The following is a 20,533-nucleotide window of genomic DNA, read 5'->3' as shown; positions in this document are numbered from 1 at the left end:
TCTCTTCAGGATAACAATTTTCAAACTTTGCTGAGCCCAACAAGTTGAAAATGTCAATTAATTCTCTGATTAACTGATTGCATTACTACTACATATACATGAATCCCAGGTCTTAGATTAAATATTCGTGCCAAATCTGCTAAACTCAGAATAAGTTAGGTTCATCAAAATCAGGCAAATTGTTTAGCTCCTGTGTGACAGCTTGAATTCAACTTATTTCCATGGCAAGTTTCCACGAACATCTTGCGTAACTGGTTGACTGCTGACAGACAGATATTCTCAACCCTATCTGATTGCTTCACTAGAATTGTTCCCCTTTTTCTCTTGTATTGAAGACAAGATAGAGCAAAATCTTCATAAAGCACATGCCCAGAAACAGAGCAACACAAATAATGAATCATTAAGGCCATAATCATTAAAGTGTCTTCGTTGTTCTTCCAGACATCTAATATTGCAAAAATCATAAAGCTGCTATTTCTTCTCAATATTTTGTGGTTCCTGAGTAGCGCAAGGGGAGGTTCAAGAGCCTGATAGCCATTGGGTAAAAACTATTCTTTAACCTAGAGATGCTAGACTTCAGGCTTCTGTACGTCCTGCCTAAAGGACATATAGAAGAGGTTGTGATGATGTTGGCTGCCTTCTTGAGACAGGTAGCTCAAAGCGTGTGATGGATAACACTATGTTTCCTATTTGCTGCAGCCTGCTGAATCCCTGGGCATGCAAATGGCCAAACCAAAGACTGCCTATTGATGGTAGAAGTGCCAAGTGAGCAGTTTGCAAATCAGTAGGCTGTTTAATACCACATTTGAGTTATTTTCTATTGACTTCAGATAATTAATACAAAAATTTTTAACAATAACAGCAAGGCAATAAACGTCCAGACCACATGTCAGTTACATGTAGTTCTTGATGGTCACAAGGTTTGTATGAAATTCAAGTTCAAGTTTATTATCATCCAACTGTACAATCTGATGAAATAGGATTTCCTCGGTTCAAAAACATGCAAACACCCATCCAGATACAGTAATATCCCCATTATCCAGCATTCAATCAACTGGAAACTCAATCAAGCAACAAAAATAAAATTATGGAAATAAATAAGTAAATAACTTTCAATCAATAAGAATAAAGTTTTAAATAAAAATATTTAAAAGTTTAAAATGGTAAAAGTAAACATTCTCCGAAGAAACGCACAACCTTAATGAAGAAGGGAGAAAGCATTCAGCCAGCAGAGCGCCCCGGGCGTGCTCTGCCCACAGCAGCTGTTTGAATAAAGTTTCACTTGAATAAAATGGCGGTGCCCAGGATGAAGAGTTGGCCAGTGCTGCTTGTTGCTGGGGTGACTCTCCCAAACTGTCTCACTGCATAGTAAGAATCTTTATCTTTACTAGTATTATGTATATTAGTAAGGCTTATCTGTAAACTTGCGGGAGTGGGGTTAATTATGATGGCGACACAGTAAGCATACCAGCAAGGAATGCTATTACAGTGCTCACGAATGGGATTCAAATATAAAGAAAGGTCTGCTGAGGTCTCGACCGGAACACTGACGTGGAGAGGGGTCAGGTTGTCAGTGCAAAGAAGGTGCACCAAGGGCCTGATCAAGACACTGGCATGGAGGTCAGTCATGGGTGGTAGGGGTCCACAATTATTTTGAAAGCCCTCTTCAAACAACAATCCCGGTAGATCAAGTCGATGCGGGGGAGGCAGACCTCAGTGATCATCTCCACCCCTCTTATGGTCCTGTGGATTGACCTCCAATGCAATGCTCAACACTAACTGTACCACACTGTGATGCAACTGGCCAGAATGCTTTTGATAGATTTCCTGTAGAAAGTTGACAAGATGGAGGCCTTGCCCACCTCATTCTTCTCAGGAAGTGCCGTTGCTGTTGCACCTTCCTGACAAATGAGATGTTGTCTGACCAGGTTAGGTCACTTCTTAAGTGGACTCCAAAGAACTCAATGCTCTCCATTACTGAGCTATTAATACGTAGTGCAGGCTGGTCATCTCTTGTCCTCCTGAAGTCCACAATTATCTCCTTTCTCTTGTCCACATTGACACTCACACCATAACATGTGATTTTTCACTTCTTCTCTGTAATGTGACTCATTAAAATGCTGCTAATGAGGTGAATCACTGTCTTGTCATCTGCAAACTTGATGACACTGTCCAGGACATAATCAGCTACTGAAATGTGTCAATATTCCAATTGTGGGCACAACTGCTGAACAATTATACCAATGGACAAGCAATCAAGAGGTCCTGATTTTAATAAAACACACAGTAAATTTGGAGGGACTCACCCAATCTCAAAGGGTCGATAGGAGGTAAAGATATATTACTGTTGCTTTGGATCTGAGCCATTCTTCACTACCACCACACCACCCTCTCCCCCCTCCCCCCGCAACTTCATCCCCATGTCTCCTTTCCTCTAGTTCTGTCTGTCTCTCTTTCTTATCTCTCAGTCTCCTTTCACAGATCCAAAATCAATTCTCACCTTCCCTCATCATATACTATTAACATCTTTTGTTTGTTGGTCTGGACTCCTCTCCCTCCCATTCTTCTACCTTTCTCTCTCGCTTTATTGAGACACAATGGACACTGCAAAACCAGCTGAGTTCCTCCAACATTTACTGTTTGTTTTTAATACAATCACAGTGACTGCAGACTTCAGTTTTTCACTCCTGATTTTAAATTGCATGACCTGTTGTGAAATTGAACAACTGCTTAGAATACAAATTTAATTTACAGCCAGTCAATAGATGTGATAAATCTGAATTTGCTAACTAACATCCTGCATCTCAAGCCAGAATTTCTTGTAAGAAATTGAAAGGGGCATTCTTAAAGATATTAAATGAAACTAATTTATAGATTTACATGAATTACCTCATGGTAGATCCAAAACTCAAAACCAAACAAATCATTGAATGCCTAGGTGATAATTGGGTAACGTCTTCCTCAACTGGCCAAAAGATACTCAAACTTTCCTCAAAGAATTCAATGCTTTACTCAAAATAAAGAACAATTACCAGATGTTTTAAGATGAAACATGTACATAAGATATATCTGATTGAAACACTTACCAAAGGGGGATGTTTTGAAATGGGATGCTAAAATACTGACTTTTCCTGTAATTAACTCATAGCTGATTTCCTTCAAAAATTCAGTTGTGGTGAGCATACTCTCTGCCAACACTCTGGATTGATAGTGACCTGAAGAAAATAGATTTTTTCATTGCCTTGGTTGGGCACACAGTTGTATACAGCTGAAGTTAGTAACATTTTATAAAATATGCAGCTAAATGTTTACATTTTTATTTCAGTTCAGTATTGACTGATAACTTCAACAGTTTAACAAGATAAAAGATTGAAGAAATTTTGAACATCTTGCTTAATTATTCACCAACAGCTTTTGCATTACAGCAAAATGTAATCATCTGATGATATCTATGAGATAGAACAGTATCATGGTGAATCTGCTGAGCTCAGCAGTTCATATGATAAATAAGAGTCACCTTGCAATTTTCCTTACAAGGTGAGTGAAGCGGTTCTTCATCTTCCCAGGCAAGTCAGAAAATTAGTGAACACCAGACATATCAATATTTAATAAGGCTCTATCAACCTCTCATCAGAATTCCTGCAAAAATCCTGCCAAACTCCTAAAAACTCCAGGATCAAGTTTGTATCCATTCTAACTTGATCTGGAAAAGGATCTCTATTGCAAAGTAATTTCTAGTGGTTATATCGCATGTGCTATTCTTTCTCCAGCAGCTATGACAGAAACCTAAGCTATCATCTTGTGCAATATTGCACACAGACAGTTTAGATAATTATGGCTACAGCAGGACAGCAGTTCACCATTCTTCATGTTTATAACACTTTCCTGTAGTTATTTCATTACTGTTTACTAGAAGATCAGGTTTTATAGCTGACTACACATCACATGTTTCAATTTCAACTTGGCTAAGATTAAATAATTAAACAAATACTTCAGCTAAGGACTGAGCTATTTTGAAAAGAAATATTGGGGAATTAAGACACAAGGACCACTGAAGAGGGAATTCTGTATTTGGGTTACTCCAGGGTAATCACTGATTAGAGAGTCCGATATCAAAAATATTGGACTATGGGCGCCACAATAGGATCACCACACTAGATAAGATACACAGGGAGTACAGTACTAATAGGGCCAAAATGTGGGTATTACAACAGAGAAGAATGTGACAGACACATAGGGTGTGTTGCAGGAAGATGTGGTTCGAGCCCACTACTCATAGGATGTGCAAATAGCTGCACTAAAGGTTATTCTGAGCCCTTCCAAAGCCAACAAAATCTGGATGGTCGTTCCAAAAATTCAGGATGATTGTTAAGAAAGTGGCTATTTTCCCCAGCAGTCTTTCTAGCCTATCCGCCTTAACAAATCATTTGCATCCTCCTGGCCAGGATCCCAATTCAACTGTAAGGCATTCAAATTAAACCCATTTCTACCCTTCAACAGGATGACTCTCTCTAAAACTATGACACAAAATTTGTTGCTTCTGATCTTTGATGAACAAATGACTACCACATAGTTAGGCACTTTCTGTTGAAGAGGTACTTCACTAAATGTTCTTAAGGTCTCTGAAATGCCTTCTGCCAGAGAATTCTGGGAAAAAACAACTTGCACCAAATCTCTTGAAACGCTGGCAGCAAGACATGCAAGTCAAGGTAGCTGTCCTGGAGATACGGTGGAACAAGGGCCTCCCAGTTGTAAGGATCTGTCTTTGAATTGTCTTGGCTAGGAAAGTCAGCTGCATGTTCCATGGGCAAGGGCAGAATCTTTGAAGGGCAATGTTGTGGCTATTCTTACAATAGCCTTGCACTGAACCCATTTACTGTACAGCCATATGTCAAATGTTTAGCCAAAATCTGAAAGCTGCTACTTGGCCACAACCATTTTTGATAACATGCAGGCTAGACATTCTGTAAAATAAGCAACTGATCATTTAAATTAAATGGCAGAAAGGAGGTAAATTCAATGTTTGGAAGAATATTTTTATTAACATATCAATCACAACACTTGTAATCCCTAGGTAACAGTTTAATGAAGAAACTATTCATTACTATTACTATGCTTAGTTTGAGTTTACCTTTTGTTTTAGCGGGTTAATTTTGAACAGATTTAGAGTGCCACTTACCTAAAACTATGACACAAAATTCATTGCCTCTGATCTTTGATGAACAAATGACGACCACGTAGTTAGGTACTTTCTGTTGAAGAGGTACTTCACTAAATGTTCTTAAGGTCTCTGAAATGCCTTCTGCCAGAGAATTCTGGGAAAAAACAACTTGCACCAAATCTCTTGAAACGCTGGCAGCAAGACGTGCAAGCCAAGGTAGCTGTCCTGGAGATACGGTGGAACAAGGGCCTCCCAGTTGTAAGGATCTGTCTTTGAGGCTTGAATCCTGAATAGCTTTCAGCATAATCTGTTCAAATTCTTCCCTGAGAGGCATTTGGTCTGGACCTGATGTAAGGAAATATGTCATAATTATTGAAATGTGAAATATATAGATAAATGACATCAGATAACACAAATGTCACCAATTACACATACTTGACTTCTGAAATGCAGTAAATCCAGAGCCTTTGCAAGATAAACTTCCCAGGAATGGCCACGAATCCTGAAAATTGCAAATATTTATTCCTGCCGACTCTGGGAGATTAGTTTATGGACAGGGTTTGCAGAGGTGATGAAGACTTTTATTTGCTGCGAGATTTACCCCGAATCTTCTCAAGGTGGTAGGTCAGCTGGACACAGGGACGGGCCTCAACACTGGCTGTTTAGTTAGATATTCAGTACTTACTTAGAGCAAAATACATAGATAGGGAAAGTTATCTTTTTTTGTTATCTTGTTCAAAATTTTAACAGGGCACTGCAATGCTTGGATGTGGCTCAGAATGGCACTTGTTTTGTCATGCTGCTTCACCAGAAATACTAATCGGGAGAGTTTTGATTGCAAATTCCCCAATCTACGAAAGGTCAATATGCAAATTTAAGGATTTAATGTATTTTTCTTTCCAATACTAGTTCAGGGTAAAGATAGTGATATGCATTTCGCTCATGATACATGCCAAGATATTCCAAGTCACAGATTAGCAAAATGTAAGTTAATGCTGGTAATTCTTGCATGAAGAATGCATTCCTGACCAATGGAATAAAAGTCACTTTGGTAGCTCTAAAGGACTTATGAAATTGCCTGGTGCATCATAAAGCCGATGTTGAGCTATTCCAATTATTACTTTAAATTAGCTAAACTGTTATCCACAGAGATCAAAGAGTAGTTAGTGAAGGCAAGATAATAAAAATTAAATGGGAGTAATTCATTTGCTGTAATGGAAATAATGCCTGTTGCTGGATGGGAACAGGCATTCTTCGAGTAGAATGCAATTACCGTAAATATTCGAGTATAATGTGGAAAACTTTTCCCCCTTTCTCCACTCAAAAATGGGGGGGGGGGGGGGGAGGGGGGAAATCACATTATATATGAGAGTAAAAATTTTTTTTAATTTCTGCAACTCGGGCGAGTGGTAGTCGGCAGCGCGACTCGGGCGAGTGGGCAAGGGGTAGTCGGCAGTGCAACTCAGGCGGGTGAGGGGAGGGGAGGGTCGAATTTTACACAGGGGTAAAATTTTTCTCCCTTTTTCCCCTCATAAATGGTGGGGGGGGGGGGGGGGTGTCACATTATACACGGAACGCATTATACCCGAATATTTATGGTATATCACTGGATTACCAAAAGCAGTGGTGCAAAGGTGCAAGTTTGAATCCCATTTAGGAATATAATTACTGTGGAATAAAAGACATATGAATGATGAAGATCAGACTGCAGTGAATTTCAGAAGTAAATCTCACATCCCATGAAGGACTCCACACATATCAACATGGGGTGACTTTTACTTGTCTACTAAAATAACCAAATTCTTCAATTCAGGGATCACTTGGGGATGGACAATAAAGTTTGCATTTTTTTAGTGAATGTCTCATTAAAAAAAATCTGTCTCTGCAAGTGCTATGAACTTTCAGCAATGAACATTGGAATTTATTATCTAAAATTATTTGAGGAGACTCTTCTATCTCCACTCATCCCTAGCATTCCTCCATCAACAAATCCAATTCTTCATTAAATTAATATTAACCCAAAGTTTTTGACTCAACTTGTTCTACAGGATGTCCGATCCCTGCAATGATCATTTTGTGCAAAGGAACATTATCATTTGCAATGCTAATTTTTGCCATTAAACATTGCTTTTCAGACAATTAACAAAAGAACCAATTAGAGAGGCTTACTTACAAAATTAAATCTCATGAGATGAAAGGGCCCATGGTAGAAAAGATACAAAAATGAGTTAACAGAGAAAACAAAGACCAATACACCTAATCTGTCCATTCCCATTAAGATAGAAAATGGCTTTGGGTAGTTAGATATGGTTGTCCTCTTACAGACTCAGCATTTGTGCAAATTAAATTTCTGGTTGATAATGGCATTCAGTGCAATGATGCTTGTATATTTACAATATGAATTTTAAAGGAGGAATAGTGACTCACTTCTTGTAGATGGCTGTTACCAGAAGATTGTGTTGCAAATGCTACTTGTCGCTTATCAGCCTCATTTAGTTATTGCTCAGGGTTTAAAGCATGTGTTTTAAACTGTTTCATTTCTTTGCAGTTATGAAATGAATTGAACAGAAAAGACAAACTCCATATGAGCTGTAGAATGTATAAATATATATTAAATATAGATTTTATTATACAAACTGACCAGAGCAAACACCTGCCTCAGAATGCAAAACACCATAAAATCTCATTACTAATTTATTTCAATGGTTCACTTTTTAATATATTAGAGTACAACAATGCACTCATGCATAAAAGTAAAGGGATTCTAAAATTATTTGGGAGTTTCTGTGGTTCCCACTATAAATGCAACTAAATTCACAGAAAATGTTATCAGCTATCCATCTGTGGGCTCCACAAACTCCAGCACAGATCAACTTCAGTGTGTTGGCAATAAATCCTTTCAGATCTCATTTGCAAGTAGAGTAGAATTAAACTAATTGGTACAAGCAATATATTTCTCGTAAGCTCCTTAAATCTTACCAAGATGAATCAGATATTGTATTGTTAAGAGAATCATGTTTTCCACTGTTAGGATATGGCTGTTGCAAACTCCCAGCTGTTCTAGCTCTACTGAAGTCAGATGTGGAAACTTGTAACAATTCACAAGTAGAGGACTTATTACAATATCACCAAGATTGCCATAAAAATAGGGTAAAGCACCATAACCTGTAAAAGGAAAGAAATATATTTTAGTATTTCCTTAATTTTCAAGATCCAATTAATTTTGTCTCTATTGGGGCACATTGTTGGCTCCTCGGCCTGGATTTGATCTCAGTAATGAGAAAAGGTGGCTAGTGCTAATCTCCTGAGGTCTCTCCTTGATGGAAAGTGCCTGCTTCAACCATCACAGTGAAGCCCTGATGCATGCCACAGCCTTCAGTTTGTACAAAACCCATCACTTGCTCCAAATTCCCTCCATACAAATGTGAGGCCGCATGTCAGCTGTTAGCATTTTTAAAGCCCTATGAATGTTTCAGAAGCAAAACTTCCATCAGATCTCCCCTCAGTGTCTCATTCTCCAGAGATTACAGCCCATGTTTGCCCTACCTCTCCCCATAACTCATACACTCAAATCCAGACACTGTCTTGGTAAATCTTTTCTATATTCGTTCCAAAGCCTCCACATCCTTTCTGTAATAAGGTGACTAGAATTACACATAATACTCCAAGTGTGGCAATGACAATAGTTTTCCATCACTGCAATGTCATTTTCTTACACTTACACTCAACGCCCTGCCCAATGAAAGCAAGCATGTCATATGCCTTCTTTACCATCCAATTTACTTGTATGGCAATGTTCAAGGAACTATGGACTACACATCAATGCTGTGAAGTGTCCTGCAAGTAATTGTATACCTTCTCCTCACATTTGACCTTCCAAAGAGTAACATTCACATTTGTCCAGATTAAACTTCATCCGTCATCGCTCTATATCTGCAACTATATCCTGTTATATTATTGAATAGCCCTCTTCATTGTCCAGAACACCACCAATTCTTGATTCATCTGCAAACTTACTAACTTATACAGTTACTTTTTTCATCCAAGTCATTCGTACAGATTACAAACCACAAGGGTCCCAACATCAATCCATTAGTGTAATACCACCCTCCTACCACTATCATCTGTCTTCCATGGGCAAGCCAATTCCGAATCCAAGGTATCAATTCACTGTGGATCTCGTGCATTTTTTCCTTCTGGATTAGGGTACCACAGAGGTTTTGTCAAATGTCTTACTAAAGTCCATGCAGACAACAATCTACTGCATTACCCTTATCAACCACCATCATCTCTTCAAAGAACGGTCGGCGTAGCAGTTAGCGCAACGCCTTTACAGGAATTGGGACTGGAGTTTGAATCCCATACTGTCTGTAAGGAGTTTTTACATTCTCCTCGTGTCTGCATAGGTTTTCCCAGGTGCTCTGGTTTCTTCCCACCATTCCAAACATACTGGGGGCTGTAGATTAATTGGGTGTAAATTGGGCAGCACAGATTCATGGACCGTAAAGGTTTGTAACTGTGCTGTATGTCTAAAAAATTTTTTTTTAATTAAAAATCTCATTCAAATTTATAAGACATGACCTGCCCCAAAGGCATGTTGACTAACTCTAAACTGATCACGCTTTCCAAATGTTCATAAATCCTAAATATTCTCCCCCATCGCTTCTTTATGACCGCGGCGAAGCTCACAGCTGATAATATTATTTTCTTCATTGAACGAAAGAACATTCATTATTGAGAATTCTCCAGTTTTATGGGACCTCACCTAATACGAGTAGATAAATGAGAAAGATAAATGAGCCACGTACCTATCAGAATAACAGGTCTCACTCCAGAATTATTCAATAAATTTTCAGGAATGATCACAGTTTCCCCTGCAGGAATTGCTTGTGGTTGCAAAACACCAGGTGGCACTGGCTGAAGAACAGGTATTGGTAACACAGCATCTATGGAGACAAACAAAGAAGAAGCCTCAGTTCTTCCTGAAAAATATGTTAAGATGTTATTCCTACACACAGTTATGTTTCATAGTATTAAAATGAACTAAAATGATTTAACGCATATTTACTTAAGAAAGAGGAACACCTTGTACACTGTCTAGGCTGTCTCCAACCAGGCGGTATCAATATGAATTTTCCCCTCCTCCAGTCTCTCTTTCCCTCATACCTCTGAGTCACTTCCTCCAGGTTCCCAACTCATTTCCTTCCTTCTATCATTCTTTTCTTCATTCTCCTCCCCTAATCACTTCTATATTCCCACCTGTTACCTTTTACTCATTAGTCTGTGCTCCTCTACCTTCTCGTTTTCCCCTTCCGTCGCCCCACTCAACCTTTATATTTGAGCATTTGCCTAATTTTCAGCTGTTCCGAAGCAGGGTTCAGGTCTGAAATATTGACTGTATTACGTGCACGCTACGGAAAAGTGTGGAAAGAATGACACACACCCAAGAAGTTGAAGTCAAAGACTGATTTAATGCACTGGCAGTTCTGTTTATATTCCCTCCCTGCTGCTGATCCCAGGAGTGATGTCACAGCAGCACCGGCCTCAGATTGGTCAGCATTCCCGCCATTGCTCATTGTTTCCTGCCACACAGGTGGTCACCTGGGATGAAGGTTACATCCCGGTTAGTGGGGTGCTACACACCAACAACCCTCCCCCACCCCCCCCCCAGAACTGGTGATTGAAGCATTGTTCACCGCTTTCAGAAGCCTCTGTATCATGGAGGCTGAATGGAGACAGGTTGACTAATGTCCAGATGTGCTGACTTGAGGCAGTTGATAGTGAAAGTCTCTTTCTTACTGCTGATATCCAGCACATCGATGTGTTGCATCCGACTACTTTATACAGCCCCTCATACGGCTATTTCAGAGGTGTTCGGCGTGCCCCCCTCTGAACGAAAACATACTAACAGATCTCTAAGTCTTTGGGGACATAGAACTTGGCCTGGCCACATGGTCAAGGCTGTGGAGGGGCTAGAGAACCCAGTCTTTCTCTCAGCTTAGTCAATGAGTCTGTCGGGTCCTCTGGGTCCTTGGCCGCAGCCAAGAGCTCCCCTGGTATCACCAACAGAGCACCGTACATCATCTTGGCTGCTGAGGTGTTGAAGTCCTCTTTTGGTGCAGTGAGGATCCCCAGGAGAATCCAGGGTAGTTCAGTCATCTTTAGGTGCCTGTGGAACAGCTCCACCAACCTGTTAGCCTGAGGATGGTACACCGTGGTATGGGGTGGATCTGGGTTCCCAGCAAATTGGCCAGCACCACCCAGAGTCCCGAAGTGAACTGTGTTCTTCTATCAGAGGCCATAAGCTCCAGGACTCCAAATCTCAACACCTAGGTGTTAATCAGTGTCCTGGCACAGGTCTCGGTGGTTGTGTCAGCCAGTGGGACCGCTTTCAGCCACCTCATGGAGTGGTCAATCATGGGGAGGAGATATCTCACCCCGCGGGAGGCCTGTAGCAACCCTACAATGTCAATATGGACGTGGCTGAACCTACATTGCACTGGCCCGAAAGTCTGGGGAGTGTCTTGAAGTGTGTTTGCACTTTGGCTGTCTGGCAGAGTGTGCAGGTCTTGGTTTGTTTCTGGAAGTTGTGCCAGACGAACCAACTGGCCACCATTTTGACAGAATTTCTGATGGCTGGGTGTGCAAAGTTATGCACCACGTCAAAAACCTGCTGTATCCAGCTGCCGGCACAATGGGACGGGGTTTGCTGGTGGACACGTTGCAGAGGAACGTCTGGTTACTTGGGTTGACGGCGATATCCTCCAGCCTGAGTCCGGAAACTGCCATCCCAATGCCAGGATCTCAGGGACTTCCTGCAGTGCCTTGGCTAGGGCAGAATAGTCTATTCCGTGCCACAGAGCCTGGTCAGACTCAATCGCGGAACGGGACACTTTGGTTTTATCCGTGATATGTTAAATGTCTGTGGTGAACTCAGACACATATGAAAGGTATCACTGCTGCCTGGTTGACCAAGGGTCCGACACTTTATGGAAGGCAAATGTTAATGGTTTATGGTCCGTGAAGTCCATGAATTTTCTACCTTCCAAAAAGTACCTGAAGTGCCTGACTGCCAGGTACAGCGCCAATAACTCCCGGTCAAAGGCGCTGTATTTGAGTTTGGGTGGCCAGAGGTGCTTGCTAAAGAAGGCCAGGGGCTGCCATTGCCCTGAACTGCTCCAGTACGTCTCCTACCGCTGTGCTGGAAATGTCGACTGGGAGAGTGGTTGGCACCTCTAGTCTGGGGTGTTCCAGAAGGGTGGCGTTGGCCACTGAGTCTTTGGCCTTCTGGAACGCCTCCGAGGCAGCAAGAGTCATCAACTTCCTGCGGCAGCGTCCAGAGCAAGGCAAATATGATGTCCTCAAGGATCTATTAACCCATACCTTCAGGTTCTCACGATACAAACGCAATGCCTGATTATTCCTTATGGATGGATTGGAGGATAGGGCCTCATCTGTCCTCATAAGCGAAATGCTTGGCCTTGCTGAGGGACACAGGCCTTGCCTGACCTTTGAGCAGATTTTCCTGGAGCAGCTGCCTGAAAATATCCAACTTTTGCTCGCTGATGAGGACTTCAGTGACCCAAGAAAAGTTGCAGCCCAGGCAGAGATGCTCTGGAGAGCAAAGAAAGAAAACGGGACCTTGATGGAGCAGATTGCTAGGCCCCACAAACAGCTGGCAACAAAGCCATAGCAAACAGGGAGGCAAGTGAATCCCCTGACCCAACAGTATTACTATCAGCAATGATAGGATGTCACAGCATCGCCAGCCTCGGATTGGTCAGTGTTCCTATCATTGGTCGTTGTTTCCTGCCATGCAGATGGTCACCTGGGATGAAGGTCGTTGGCCCCACGGGGTCTGCGCAGTCACCGCGTTTGTTGGCCATCTTGTGTACCGGGTCGTGTCCCAGTTAGCGGGCCACTACATCTGCCTTTTTCTTTGTATGTACTATACGTGGCCTGCTGAGTTTCTCAAGCTCTTTTGGTACTGCGCTATCAGATTTTTAACCTTCTATTGCGGAGAAACCTTGGAATGAGGGTCAAATGAAAAGGAAACTTTAGGGAAACTGGAAGCTCTGCTAATGGAGATCCATTCTTTTTACAAATAAAAAAGGAGTGTAAAAATTTTAACTCTAAAATTTGTGAACAACATGCAAAGGCACCATTAGTTTCAAAAGGGAATTGCATGCAGAATAGTAATTAGCATTTACATTTCTTTTTAATATAGTATTAATATTTTAATACTCAAGATGCATCATAAGACTTGTTTTGAAACTGCAATACACAGAAGAGAAGATGAACAAAAACATGGCCAAAGAGAAATATTTTTAAGAGTGAAGAAAAGGTTGGTAAAGAGTCACTACATAAAAGTGCCAGAGAAGCTCAGCAGGAAATAAAGGGTAACCAACGATTCAGGCCTGGACCCGAGACCCAAATAAAAAAGGTGGGGGGAGGTGTGAGGAGAAGAGTAGAGGGAGGAAGGGGAAGGGGGAGGAGCACAAGCCAGATGAATTTAAGGAAAGAACTAAGATCTAGGAAACTGAAGGCATGATTTTCACCAATGGAGCAATAAAATTGGGTGGGCAGAAGGGATCAGAATTGCAGGAGCATAGATTTCATAGCAAAAGATGTTTCCAAAGTAAAAAAAAAGAGCAAAGGCATGGAAGGATTTGAAAATAAGAACTTAAAATTGAAGTGTTGCTCAACTGGGACCTATTGAGCATCCATGAACAGGAGTTGGAACAATTCACAATATGGGAATTTGAGTTTTGGACTTCAAATTAAATACGGTGGTAGTTGGGAGGACACCAGGAGATCTTTGAAACAGACAAGTCCATATGTAATAAAGGTCAGGATTTGAACAGTAGCTTGGCCAAGGCAAGAAAAGCAGAAGCATGGGAGAAGACCCTACAGAAAGGTGACTATAGCAGCTGTCCAGCGAAGGGGCTCAGGGGCTGAAAGGACCCACACAGGCTGCAGGCTCCTAGCAACTTGCGGGTGAAGGACTCATACAGGCTGTGGGCTGCTGGCAACTTGCAGTCAAAGGATCCACTCAGGTTGTGGGCTGCTGGAAACTAGCTCATGGGAGCCAGGTTATCAGGGCCAGAATTTGAAAGGATGCTGAGGGCAAATGGGTCCAAAGAGCCTCAGGTGCTGAAGGCTTCCTGATCGTATCAGAGGTTTGAACCTGGAGTTTGGGCTTCCAATGGTTTGAACAGGAATCTGTGTAGCTGCAGGTATTGCAGGATTGCTAGAGGTGAATCCACGGACACTCAATTCCTCTGAAGAGATTCTCCTTTGCTTTTCTTTCTCTGAATTGTTAGGGGAACTGGGCAATGCTCATGGCGACCCTTTGTTTGGCCTATGGCAGTCAAAAGTTGAAGTATATCCTGAACATTACATTTTTATGTATTATTTTGTGACAATAAAGGAACTTTGATCTTAAAGCTTGAGATAGAGCAGAGTCAACAAAGATGAAATCAGGTTGTCTTTGGAATTAAGGCAATAGTCTGAACTTCATCATCAGATCAGATATGTCAATGTCAAATCTGTATCCAGACAATCTCCTAGAAGAGTAATGAAGATCAAGGAGCTGGGTATAAAAGTTAGTTAACTAATTCCTTGATACTGGGCTAGACATACAATGAGGCAGATGTGGTTTCAGACTCTTCTTACCCGATCTCACTGCAGGTCTCACAGTTGGAACAGGAACAACTGCAGGCGCGGCAACGGGGGAGCCTGGAGACCAGCCACGATGGCGCTTCTTAGGTGGTCCAGAACTTGTCATTATGCCTGCAAATGGAGAAGGCAGAAGTTTTAAATTTTCTTAATTAGAAATCATTTAAATTTTAATACATAATCATTTTCAATCGAAAATGGATATAGAAAGTAACTGGTTAGATTAAATGACTGAAGCATTCATGATTCATCTTACTGTTTTCTCCCACGGTCAAGCCAGGACTTGAAGAAGTTGAATGAGGTTGAAGTCGAGACAAAGAAGCATTGAAAACATTGGACTTTCCACCACTGCCATTACTACTGGTATTGCCATTCAGTCGCACAGACCCAGATGACTGGTTATTTGCACAAGAAGCTACACAAAGCATAAATGTGAATCAGAGAAAAAAAGCATTTACATTAATTACTTTAGAGTAGGCCAGATAAACGAAAATTATAACTACGAACCTGCATATACACACATCTAATGCAGTGACATAGTGTGAAACTGGAATTCTTTGATATTATAACCATACTTGTACCTTTTGTTGGACCTATTTTTTTCTCACATACTAGCGTTCACATGAACACTAGCCAAGTAAGAAACTAATTGTAAAGATTTTGAGGAATGAGGTACGTGCAACAATGTTAATATATAATGTTGTCATATGATCGCATTCTCTGTGTGCTCCATCTCTCAAAAAAAGAAAGCTGTCCATTATTCAGGAGGCCATTATAGAATTCATCACCAGTGCTGGGGCAGCGTCCAATAAAGTTTTAAAACATACAGATTTTACAATGCAGAAAATAGTTTGAAATAAGATACTGGAAAAGAAAAATATATGGTAAAGATAAATTAAATAGTCATGGGCTTTTACCTCAGTGCCAGGAAATTGAATGGAGGAGAGCTTGAATTTAAAGGGTTGGGTGTAGGGAAATTTAAAAGGGAACTGAGGGGCACCTTCTCCACACAGACAGAGGGGGGTATATGAAATAAGCTGCAAAAGAAAGTGGTAGAAGAGTAGACAATTGTAAAGATATTTAGACAGGTACATGGACAGGGAAGGGTTAAAGCAGTGGTTCTCAACCTTTTTCTTTCCACTCACATACCACTTTAAGTAATCCCTATGCCACAAGTGCTCTGTGATTAGTAAGGGATTACTTAAGGTGGTGTGTGAGTGGGAAGGGAAGGTTGAGAACCACTGCTGTAGACCCAATTGTTATTGAAATATTTTGCTTGAGAAAAATTGTCATTGACCTATTTTCTTTGGAGTTATGAAATTGTGCACATAACGAATCAATTAAATATGATTAAAACAGTGGTTTTCAAACTTTTTCTTTCCACTCACATACCACCTTAAGTAATCCCTTACTAATCACAGAACACCTATGGCATAGGGAATAATTAAAGTGTCATGTGAGTGGAAAGAAAAAAAGTTGAGAACCACTGGGTTAAAGGGATACTGCCCACACACAGACAAATGGAACTCCTGTAACTTGGTCAACATGGACAAGTTTGGGCCAAAGGACCGGTTTCCATACTGCAGAACTCTGTGATGTTAAGAATGAGTTGAAATGAAAAGTGAGAACATTACCTGCAGTTGGAGGCTTCACTGATTGTTGTGCAGCTACAGTAAGAGGTTTTGCTGTATTTCCACTCCTTGACAGGTCCTGACATCCGGAATAACTTGCAGAAGATGTTGCTGAACCATGACTGAATGTTGATTCTATAATGTATGAATTAACATAACTTAAGTACTATTCAGTACCGTAGTCAAAGCAGCAGTAGAGTTCAAATCCAAACATTGATAACACATATTTTGACCCAATCTCAAGTATTGTTACGCTCAAGTATAAAAATTCTTATGTAACAGATTATTTGTTATAAAAATTACACATAAATCAAATAAGTTCCTCAAATGATACCAAGATGTGGTATAATTTTTGCTATATTCAACCAATTCCAAGCACACATTTTCAGGCTGTCCTACATTTGATAAGATGCTAAAAGTCTGAAATGAGACAAATAACAGTATTTATTACTGATAAGCACTGAGAAAAAAATACAAAGACAAAACAAGATCTGAGTTTTGAGCTCCATATGGCCCAAGGGATAGCTATTAGTCAGGCTGATCAGGCTGATCTCCAGCAAGGTTACCGTTGGAAAAAAGACACTGTAACTAACTGATAAGTTATAAGAAAAGGGGAAAAAAAATACAACGAAGAAAACAACACTGAAGGTTTTACTTCCTAAACACTTTGGGGAATATTTTATGGATTTTGGACTGCTGATCATGAAAATCACCTTAAAATTTTCCTATCATGTACCTTTTTTTAAAAGATATAACCTATTGTGATTTCCTGTCATATTATTAACATACTTAAAGCATTACAAAGATATAAAGTGCAACATGTCATTGAAAATTCATTTTCTGCATTTACACATGGACTTCTTCCCTGCTGATCCTAGTGACGAACATGGTGAAAGGTTGAACCATGACATGGCGGCCATGAAAAAGTGACATCAAGGCAACTAGAATCCATAAATGCTGGATGACTATTGTTGGACAGAGGCATCAGATGGACAAATAAAAATCAATGGCAAAATATTTTAGATCAGTTGAACTAACGCAATGTTTCAATATCATTATGCAATTAAACATGCTAAATTCAATAAAAGTTAATTTAACGTTTCTCCAACTTCCTACTTGATACAGCAAATCTGACATTATCTTTGTGTTCAGCTTGAAGGTGTCTATCATAATCCCCCTTTTTTTTCCAGGAAGTAAACCTTTTGAAAAAATTTGTTGTCCAATTTTATTGAATCCTCTCACCCCAAAAAACCTTACCTGCCTTCAAATTAGCTTTATTTTCTGCACTTCTAGCTACTTGTGTGTTTTCATATACTCATCTACTAAAAATGTACCCTTCTCAATCCTGAAAATTTTAAATGCATCAAAACACACACTCACCCACACCACAGAGAGCCTTTCAATTAGATCATCCCTTTTACATTCATAACTCAAGGAAATATAAACAAATATTTTGGAGGCTGCCTTTATAAATAAACACTAGAGATCTTGATATACCTTTGTTGAGTCTGCAGTACAGTTCTTTCAAGGCTAACAATTCCAGCCACAAGTTTCTTACTGCTTGTGAATGCAAGGTTTTATTTAAATTGTGCATCAACTCTTTAACTTTTAAATTCCAATCTCCTTTGAGTCATATTCCACTAAGATTTAGGATTATTTTTCTCCTTTGGAAAACGCCAAATACAGAAGATAGTCATGGGTATTTCCTAATACATGCAATGCATGGCTGTCATTTGGGACAAAACAGTGATTGCTCTGTTGAGCAGCACATCAGTGTTTCTGATTGTTTTCAATCCCAAAATGGAAGTACAGAAAATTTTATGGCGGTAAACAAGAATATTTCAGATACTGAGGTCTAGTGCAGCACACAAAAGTGCTGGAGAAACTCAGCAGGTCATGCAGCATTCAAAGGAAGCAAAAGGCAGTCAATGCTTTGGCCTCAGCCCTTCATCAGGAATGTCGAAAATTAGGCAGAAGCCTCAATAAAAAGGTGCAGGATGGGGGGGGGAATGGGGAGGAGCACAGGTGAACAGGTAAGAGGTGGATACAGGTGGGAAGGTTGAAGAGAAAGAAGAAGAAAACTGATAGGGGGAGAGGATACTTCCACTTTTATGAAACATTCCATCTCTAATAAAGCATTATTTTTCAAAATATGGTCATTCTTATTACATACTCAAATACAGAGGTTAACCTGTGCACACCAAAGCACCCCCCCCCCACCAAAAAAAAGCAAATAAAATCCATTACCAGTTAACCTGCATTTGGTGATTTTGTTTGAGAAACAGATTTGCTTGTAAAGTGCATAGAACAGTACAGTATAGGAACATTTTCACGTGTCTGTGCCAAACACATCATCTAAACCAAATTAAACCTCTGCTGCTTGGACTTCATAGTTATCTCTCCATCCCCTTCATTGTCCTGTATCTATCTAAAAGACTATTAAATGCTACAATTGTATTTGCTTCCACCACCACTGCAGCCCATTCCAGGCACCTACCACACTCTATGTGAAATCTTTTTCTTATCATCCCCCTCACTTACCTTAACTGCAAGTCTGGCTTTTTTACCCTGGGGAGAAGATTCTGACTGTCCACCCTATCAGTGCTTCTCACGATTTTAGAAATCTCTATCAAGTGTTCCCTCAACCTCCTTTGCTCCAGAGGAAACAATTCAAGCTTGTCTAATCTCTTTATATAACCCATACCCTCTAAACCAGGCACAATCCTTGTAAATTTCTTCTATGTCTTTTCCAAAGTCCCCTCCTCTTTCCTGAATGGGTAACACCAGAATTGCACAGTCCAAGTGCAGCTAAACCAAAGTTTTATAGAGATGGAACATGACTTCTTTATTTTTACACTCAATACTCTGCTCAATGAAGTCAAGCATACCATAATGCCTTCTTTACCATCTTTTCTACTTGTGTAGAAACTTTCAAGAAGTTCAAGACCTGGACCCAAAGGTTCTTCTACACATCAAAAGTTTTAAGACTCCTGCCATTAACTGTATACAGTGTATTTACATTTGACCTCACAAAGTGCATCACCTCACACTTGACCAGATTAAACTCCATCTGTCATTTCTCTACCCATATCTGTAACTGATATATATCATACATATATATGACAAACAACCCTTCTACCATAACACCTCATCTTCTCTGGAGTAGGTACTTCTGCATCCAAACTTTCAACTCATTCATGGATCCCATGCCCTTCTAAAGCAGGCTATCATGAAGAACCTTGGCAAATGCCTTACTGAACTCCAAGAACATTAACTGCCCTACTCATCAGCCAGATTTGTCACCTCCTCAAAAAATTTAATCATATTTATAAAACGTGATCTGCCCCATGCAAAGTAATGCTGACTGTTCTTAGTCTGATAATGGAACACATTGGTCATGGACCATCCTATCACTACTGTCTGTCTTCCATGGGCAAGCCAATTCCAAATCCATTCACCATGGATCTGTACCATCTGAATCAGCCTCCCATGCAGGACCTAATGTGCAGAAATCCTGCCCCTCGACATCCTTTCCAATAGTTTTTCTTTTACCCTTGATGCTTACAGACCTATCATTTCTTGAATTATCCTTCTTGAACAAAGGTATAATATTCACCACTTTCCAATACTCTGGGACTATTCCAGTGAGGATGCAAAGATCTTTGTCAAATCTCGAGCAATCTCTTCACGTTCCTTTTAATAACTTGGATGGATCCCATTGGGACCAAAAAAACTTGTACACCATAATACTCCTCAAAAGACCAAACACTACCTCTTTCTTGATCTTAAAATGCCCTAATGCATGACCATTTTCCACATTTTGCTCCCTTTCACTGTTCATATCCTTCACAATGGTGAACACTGATGCAAAGCTCTCAATCATAAAATCATTTCTTTGTCCTTGAGTGGTCCTATTAACTCCTCATCATCATCTTGGTTTTAATGCAAGTATACAATGCTTTGGGATTTTCTTTAATCCTGCTTATGGCCCCTTTTGAACTGCTTCAGGTCTTTCCTACAATCTTTATGTTCCTCCAAAGTTCTGTCCGATTGTAGCTTACTG

The 20,533-nt window shown here is 40.3% G+C and overlaps 1 protein-coding gene across 11 annotated transcripts in view; it reads right to left on the bottom strand.

The window, feature by feature from the left end:
• Positions 1 to 20,533, bottom strand: part of greb1l (GREB1 like retinoic acid receptor coactivator) — a 295,802-nt gene that overhangs the window by 103,616 nt on the left and 171,653 nt on the right. For all 11 annotated transcript variants that reach the window (XM_069921708.1, XM_069921709.1, XM_069921699.1 and 8 more), the window contains 7 exons: positions 16,474 to 16,605; positions 15,096 to 15,254; positions 14,837 to 14,953; positions 9,970 to 10,107; positions 8,141 to 8,326; positions 5,180 to 5,506; positions 3,087 to 3,215 (listed from right to left, as the gene is read on the bottom strand). In XM_069921708.1, coding sequence (XP_069777809.1) covers positions 3,087 to 3,215; positions 5,180 to 5,506; positions 8,141 to 8,326; positions 9,970 to 10,107; positions 14,837 to 14,953; positions 15,096 to 15,254; positions 16,474 to 16,605 — 1,188 coding nt within the window. The remainder of the gene's footprint in view (positions 1 to 3,086; positions 3,216 to 5,179; positions 5,507 to 8,140; positions 8,327 to 9,969; positions 10,108 to 14,836; positions 14,954 to 15,095; positions 15,255 to 16,473; positions 16,606 to 20,533) is intronic.

The sequence above is a fragment of the Narcine bancroftii genome, chromosome 2 (genome assembly GCF_036971445.1).
Source record: "Narcine bancroftii isolate sNarBan1 chromosome 2, sNarBan1.hap1, whole genome shotgun sequence".
Taxonomy (NCBI): Eukaryota; Metazoa; Chordata; class Chondrichthyes; order Torpediniformes; family Narcinidae; genus Narcine; species Narcine bancroftii.
Note: the sequence above shows the minus strand (reverse complement) of the source record. Positions and strands in the feature narration are given on the sequence as shown.